Source organism: Lutra lutra, chromosome 11 (genome assembly GCF_902655055.1).
Source record: "Lutra lutra chromosome 11, mLutLut1.2, whole genome shotgun sequence".
NCBI classification, from domain to species: Eukaryota; Metazoa; Chordata; class Mammalia; order Carnivora; family Mustelidae; genus Lutra; species Lutra lutra.
In genome coordinates, this window is record NC_062288.1 from 32,151,204 (window position 1) to 32,158,359 (window position 7,156).

The 7,156-nt window shown below is 33.6% G+C and overlaps 1 protein-coding gene across 4 annotated transcripts in view; it reads left to right on the forward strand.

The window, feature by feature from the left end:
- The window catches only part of DBF4 (DBF4 zinc finger), a 30,375-nt gene extending 24,456 nt beyond the window's left edge, over positions 1 to 5,919 (forward strand). For all 4 annotated transcript variants that reach the window (XM_047695302.1, XM_047695303.1, XM_047695304.1 and 1 more), the window contains 2 exons: positions 2,500 to 2,624; positions 4,904 to 5,919. In XM_047695302.1, the coding sequence (XP_047551258.1) occupies positions 2,500 to 2,624; positions 4,904 to 5,882 (1,104 nt within the window). In that variant the 3' untranslated portion in view covers positions 5,883 to 5,919. The remainder of the gene's footprint in view (positions 1 to 2,499; positions 2,625 to 4,903) is intronic.
- The last annotated feature ends 1,237 nt before the right edge of the window (positions 5,920 to 7,156 follow it).

The following is a 7,156-nucleotide window of genomic DNA, read 5'->3' on the forward strand; positions in this document are numbered from 1 at the left end:
TGGAAGGGGACGTGGGATGAAGATACAGTTTTGAAGATGGGAACTATTTATGGTTTCTAAAGTGATTAAAAACAAACAAAAACAAGAACTTTGAATCCATGCTGTCCAGGTTTGAATCCTGGTTTCCTATTCATGTGACCTTGAACGGTGGCAGGCTCTGTGCTAATTTATTAAATTTTAGCTGTTATTTCATTTGTTAATTTCAGTAGAGATGTATGTTTTAGTGCTTGGTTTGGTAGAAGATGGTGGGAAAGTTAAGGAGAAAGAATAATATTTATAAATACCTAAGAAGTAAACCCACTCTCTTTAGGCTCTAAGTTGAAGTTTGATTGTTTTATAACTCAAAATATATTAGTGTTTTGTATTAGTTTTTTGTGTCTTCTTTATATAATAACAGAGAAAAATATGGCTACTTTAGAATTATTTTAAATCAGAAGCTAGAGTTACCCTAAATATTTCCCCCTCCCAAAAAATCATTTTGAAATTTAAATTATTGATTTGTCCCAAAATATTACTTTGCTGTTGCTACAATAGAAAAATTTATAATGGATGTTTTCCTTAATACAAATTTGTAATCTTATTTTAATGCTCAGAAAATGTTGGGACTAAAAATGAAAACCTTGATCACTGATTGATACAGGAAGGAAAATGAGTAATAGATGTTGGGGTTGATATTTTAAGATTTTATTTATTTATTTGACAGAGAGAGAGATCACAAGTAGGCAGAGAGACAGAGAGGGGAGGGGAAGCAGGCTCCCTGCTGAGCAGAGAGTCGGATGTGGGACTCGACCCCAGGACTCTGGGATCATGACCTGAGCTGAAGGCAGAGGCTTAACCCACTGAGCCACCCAGGCACCCGAGGGGGTTGATATTTTAAAATCATTTTTTATTACAGTTGTTTTATCTATGTTTCTTAGTCTTGAAAATAAGATATTCCTTTGTTTTTTGAATCTTAGATTTCACAGTGCTTCATTTCCACCTGTATCAAGGCATTCATTTAGCAAATTGGATTACTAAAGATTAAGCAAACAAACAAGGCAGACATACTCTTCCCTTAGATATTATGGTTCAACAGAGAAGACAGATACAAAGCAGTACATTTACAAGTAGGATAGTGATAGTGTCACAAAAGTAGCATGTACAGTACAATGGTAATAGGGAGTTCTTAAGGTAGGATGAGAGACAGAAAGCTCAATTGAGAAAGTAATATTTAAGACATTAAAAAGGGTGAATGATAAGAGGTAGGTAGAGGAAGGGGGCAACTACACAAAAGTCGGAGATTTCTTCTTCAAAGAATGTGTATAAATGGAATCTGAACTTAGTTAATGTTTCTTTTTAAATTTTAATAGTTTCTCATTTAACATTACTGAGCATAGATAATTTGTATGTGGTAAATTCTGCAAGTTAAGGAAGTGTAATAGTCCAGAATACTATTTTTGATCACTGGAGAATTTAGTTTTTGGAAATACAATCAAATCATCAAAAGTTACATGAAACTAGAGAAACAGAAATGAGGTACTTGCGTGATCGTCCTGTTACAGCCTTCTTGGTGCCATTCTCTGATCAGCTAACAGACAGTAGAATTAGCCTGGAGATTCCACCTATGTAGCAGGAACTTTATTTCTTTTGAGTTTTATCCCAGGAAACAGCTTGTTTACTTTTGTTCTTTACCACTCTTAGACTGAGAAACTGTCAACTACCGTTCAATTAAAACAAAAAAAACTGAGAATAACTTCTATATTCTCCATTATATGCATTGGGTAATTGAGATCCTTTACTTGCTCATTCTCAAATGTGTTCCTCAATAATAAAATTTTTCCTTTTTTTTATACTTCACAGCATTCATTGTACTTCATTTTTTGTAACCTGCCTTCTGGATTCTTGTTTTGGAATCTTATATGTTAAATTATAACATTTCATTTATTTAATATTTTATAAGACCTACCATATTTATTTAGTGGTAATTGTGTAAGGATAAAATAAAATAAAAAGGAAGATTTTTCTCGATATTAGCATACTGTAAATGTTAAATGTTTCTATTGTGTTTCTCCATCTTTATCTTCATTTCCTGATGTAGTTCATTCGTTAGTTCCATTTAAACCACAAATTTATTTTACTTAACATCCTTTGAAGTTGTAGTAAAGGATATTTCTTTGGAGTATTATTAGAAACCTAATTTTAGGGGCATGGAAATATTAGAAAACAAAAAGACATCTGTTGGTTTAAGAATATAATTAACAGGGGCGCCTAGGTGGCTCAGTGGGTTAGGCCGCTGCCTTCGGCTCGGGTCATGATCTCAGGGTCCTGGGATCGAGTCCCACATCGGGCTCTCTGCTCGGCAGGGAGCCTGCTTCCCTCTCTCTCTCTCTCTGCCTGCCTCTCTGTCTACTTGTGATCTCTCTCTCTGTCAAATAAATAAATAAAATCTTAAAAAAAAAAAGAATATAATTAACAAGAATATAATTAAATGACTTATTAAATGCTTTTTTGGTTTTTCAGCATCTTCTAAGTGAGCAACACAGAAACTTTGCACAGAGTAATCACTATCAAGTTGTTGATGATATTGTATCTAAGTTAATTTTTGATTTTGTGGAATATGAAAGGGACATGCCAAAAAAGAAAAGGTAATTTGTCAGCCTAAGTTTTAAATTTTAACAGAATTCTAAACAATTTCATTGAACTAAAAATAAATCCAAAGTTTTCTGTTCTTAGAAGGGATATATATATTTTTAGAATGTATATTTGGTTAAGAACTGATTACTACTTTTCTCTCCCCTCCCACCCCCTCTCCACTACCAGAAGTGCTTACTTTAGATTATTATTAAGGTCTTCATCTTAATGTTATAGTCTAAAAGAGGGGTTGGCAAATTCTTTATTAAAAACCGGGCAGTAGGGGCGCCTGGGTGGCTCAGTGGGTTAAAGCCTCTGCCTTCGGCTCAGGTCATGATCCCAGGGTCCTGGGATCGAGCCCCACATCAGGCTCTCTGCTCAGCGGGGAGCCTGCTTCCTCCTCTCTCTCTGCCTGCCTCTCTGCCTACTTGTGATCTCTGTCTGTCAAAAAAATAAATAAAATCTTAAAAAACAAAAACAAAAAAAACCGGGCAGTAAATATTTTAGGCTTTGTGAACCATGACATTTGTTTTCAGCCACTTAGCTTTGTCATTGTACAATGAAAGCAGCTACAGACAATATGTAAGTCAATGGGTATGGCTGTGTTCCAGTAAAACTTGAGATTTAGTCCATGTGCTTTAAAGTTTATCAACCCCTGGTCTAGGACCATAAAGTTTACCATTTACTTGGACTAAAAATCTAGAATTTTTAGTTAATCTTAAGGAGTTTAAATAAACCTTTCTTCACTTAACCTCCATTAAGGCTTCTTTATACTCTCACAGAATACTTTTGCTTAAATTCTACTTGCCATTAAATCTTACTAATGGTACTGACAGGACTTTGAGGTGTGAATACAGTGCTCTTCATTGACAGTTTACTGCACAGTTGACTAAATGATCCTGGTTAGATTGTTCCCATAAATCCAAAATGAAAAATTCTTTGAAGTGCTGAAATTGATGATAAATCATTAGGTCATTCAGTCCTTATATCTATTTTTAGACTAATGTTAAGGCATAAAGACTAGAAAATAAGATACCAAGGTATAGCTTCTGAAAATTGACTGGAAAGTCTTGACTATATCTAGGTAGAACGGTTACCTAAACTTCTTATTTATATAACATTCAGAATGGTTGTTCATGACTGACTTAATAATATATTTGGAGAGGAGGCATATTTTCAACTTTTTTTTTAAGATTTTATTTATTTATTTGACAGCGAGAGCAGGAACACAGGTAGGGAGGGTGGGGGAAGGAAAGAAAGCTTCCGGCCAAGCAGGGAGCCCAATGTGGGGCTTGATCCCAGGACCCTGGGATCATGACCTGAGCCGAAGGCAGAGGCTTAACAACTAAGCCACCCAGGTGCCCATATTTTCAACTATTAAAAGTATATAGGCTACTATAAGAATTTAGAATTCCCTAAAAATTTAATCTGCATCAAAATTCTGAACTAGTACTTCACATGTAAGTTGGTTTTTCCTTAATTATCTGCACAATTTTTATGTGTGTGCAAGTCACCTAAACATCTCTAGACATTAAAGGAGAGAGAGGGCAGTATACTAGAAAATACTAGAGGCCAGTATTTTCTAGTATTATACTAGAAAATTACATAAACATATAAACAAAATAAATATAGAAGTGTCCATGCTGGTTCTAAAAGGGGAGACTGAATTCTATATTTCTATAGTGTTATCTGTGACATGTATAACATAACACAATAGTAGTGAGCTAGTAATATATAATTTAGGATTGTGTAGTACAAACTAACATTCCAAAGATATTAAGAGACTCCCTGAAGAAGAGGTTTTCAGGTCACATACATGTGTGAAACATCAGGATTATTATTTTGTCTAAATACTCATTTTCTACATTGTTAAGTAAAATGAGGAGACGATATTAATGTAAAAGCATAGACGTTAGGATATTTTTCAGGATAATGAAAACAAAATTGGGAGAAAAACGAAATCCCTTTACTTTCATCTTTCTTTGAGTTATATGGTTGAAGGAGTTTTAAACACTACATTTAAGATAGTAATTACCTCTGGGAGGAAGGGGAAGAATATGGATGAGAATAGAGGGTACCGTACAGCTTGAGTTTTCAGCTGTGTATCTGTAAAGTTTTATTATGAAAAACATCTGAAGTATATTTGGCTAACTGTTAGATTTCAGTATTTTTGTAATAGCTTCTAAGTTAAATTTAAGTTTCATAAATAGTTTTAAAAGATTATTAGTTTGACTTTAAGCTACTCGGGAATTTTTTATAGCAATTTAATGTTTATTCTTTTTGTTTTATAAAGGATAAAATACAGTATTGGATCGCTTTCTCCTATTACTACAAGTGTCCTGAAGGAGTCTGAACCAAAAGAATTGCAACATATTTCTCAGAAAGACTTCAAGGAAAATAATGTACAGGTAATTGAGCAGCATTTCCTGTATAAAGAAACCCTGGAACCTGAACAGAAGTTTCTGTTTATTTCAGAATGCATCCCCTACTCCTCAAGTGAATTGAGAGGACTCGATGAGAAAGTAACTACTAAATGTTCCATGTTAAAGCCAGGTGAAAATGACATAAAACAAAATTTTGCATATCTACCTCCACATAAAAATAAACCGGAATGCATCCTTGATGTTTCTGAACATAAATTAATGATAAATGAAAGTGACTCAGAAGAACTAAGGGTAGATCATTGTCCATGTAGGCTAAAGACATCTGTACAAGTTTCTAATTTCAGTATGGATAGTACTGCATCTCCACCAAAACAAAAGTCAGATACCGTGCTTTTTCCAGCAAAGGATCTGAAGGAAAAGGACCTTCATTCAATATTTAGTCATGATTCTGGTCTGTTAGCAGTAAACAGTTCACAAGAGCACCTAACAATTCAGGCAAAGACCCCATCCCGAAGTCCCCCTGAGGAACCCAATGAATGTGACTTCAACAATATGGATGGCTTACCTTCTGGTACGATCCATCGGAAAGTGAAAATATTATTAGGAAGAAATAAAAAAGAAAATCTGGAACCAAATGTGGAATTAGATAAGAAAAGAACTGAATTTCTTATTACACAAGAAGGAAACAGAGTTTGTAGTTCCCCAGTACAATCTCTATTAGACTTGTTTCAAACTAGTGAAGAGAAGTCAGAATTTTTGGGTTTCACAAGCTATACTGAAAACAGCGGCATTTGTGATGTTCTGGATATTTGGGAAGAAGAAAATTCAAATAATTTGTTGTCAATGTTTTTCTCTTCTCCTTCAACTTCTACATTTACTGGCTTTTAGATTTAAAAATAAATACTTTCCAAAGTGGTGAAGATCATATTCTTGAAATTTTTATAAATAGGTACGGAAGTTACTTAGTTTTTTTCTTTTTTGCCAACTTTGTTTACAAAACCAAGTGTAAATATTAATAAAGGTGATATTTACATTTTTCTACAGATTTGGATACTTATTCTAGAAAAATCGTAAAATGAACTTGTGACTTATTTTACATACTATGTTTTAAGAATTATTATGAATAATTGTTTTATGGCACTGAAAACTAATTTTAAGTGAAATTTTGGGAATATCAGTATTTACCATTATAAATTTAGTCTTGTTCTTTCTAAAGTCTTTTAAATAGATTCCTATGATAACAATGGAATATTGCTTTTAAAAATCTAATTTTCATACTAAAGGAAAAAAGCACTAATTTTTGTGTTTGGGTTCTAGAAATCATTAGTACTTCATGTTTGACCTAGTTGGACCATGCTGGTGCATTGGCACTGGCGAGTTAGGTTATTTGCAGGGGTAAATAGAAGCCATGAAGGAAAAATTTAACCAGATTACTATATGGAATAAAACAATTTTTCCACTGTTCATAATTATTTACCTTTAGAAATAAAGTCTTCCAAAAATGACTCATTATCCCCTAACCTGGTGTCAGGAAATGAAAGAAGGAGGATGGCAGTGAACTCTAAATAAAAGTATTGAAACATATGTGAAGATTGCCTTTGATCAGGCACTTGGCAACTCAATAATTTAGAGAATATACGAAATACTCTCCTATAAGAAATATATATATGTGAGAAAATATGTATATTCTCTCAGATATAAGAAACATTTCAACTGTTATCTTTAGATGGTAGAGGCATTTAAATGCCTTTGAGTGTACTTACCAGGAGTGTGGCATTTACAGCTAATGACATTTTTCACAATGGAAGTTGATGCCATTGAATATTCTGTGAATATGTTATCATTAAAAATTAACTTTGTTTACCAGTCTTAAATTTTTGAAACCCTGTATGGCTCCCGATAGATTAGTTCATATGTTTTGACTGTTTGGACAGTCTGAATGAGAAATACTAGCTTTTCAACAACTTTCTCGATCATACCAGTACTTTAAGTATGGTCACTGAAATAGTCTTTAATCCATGCAAACCTTGTTTCCACTGTAAATTAGACATTTTCCGTCACATATGCATGTGTGTATATGTAAATCTACTTCAGATTTTACAGATCGCCTTCTAGAAGCCTAGATGAAACTTGGAAAATTATTTGTCGAAGGTATTATTTTC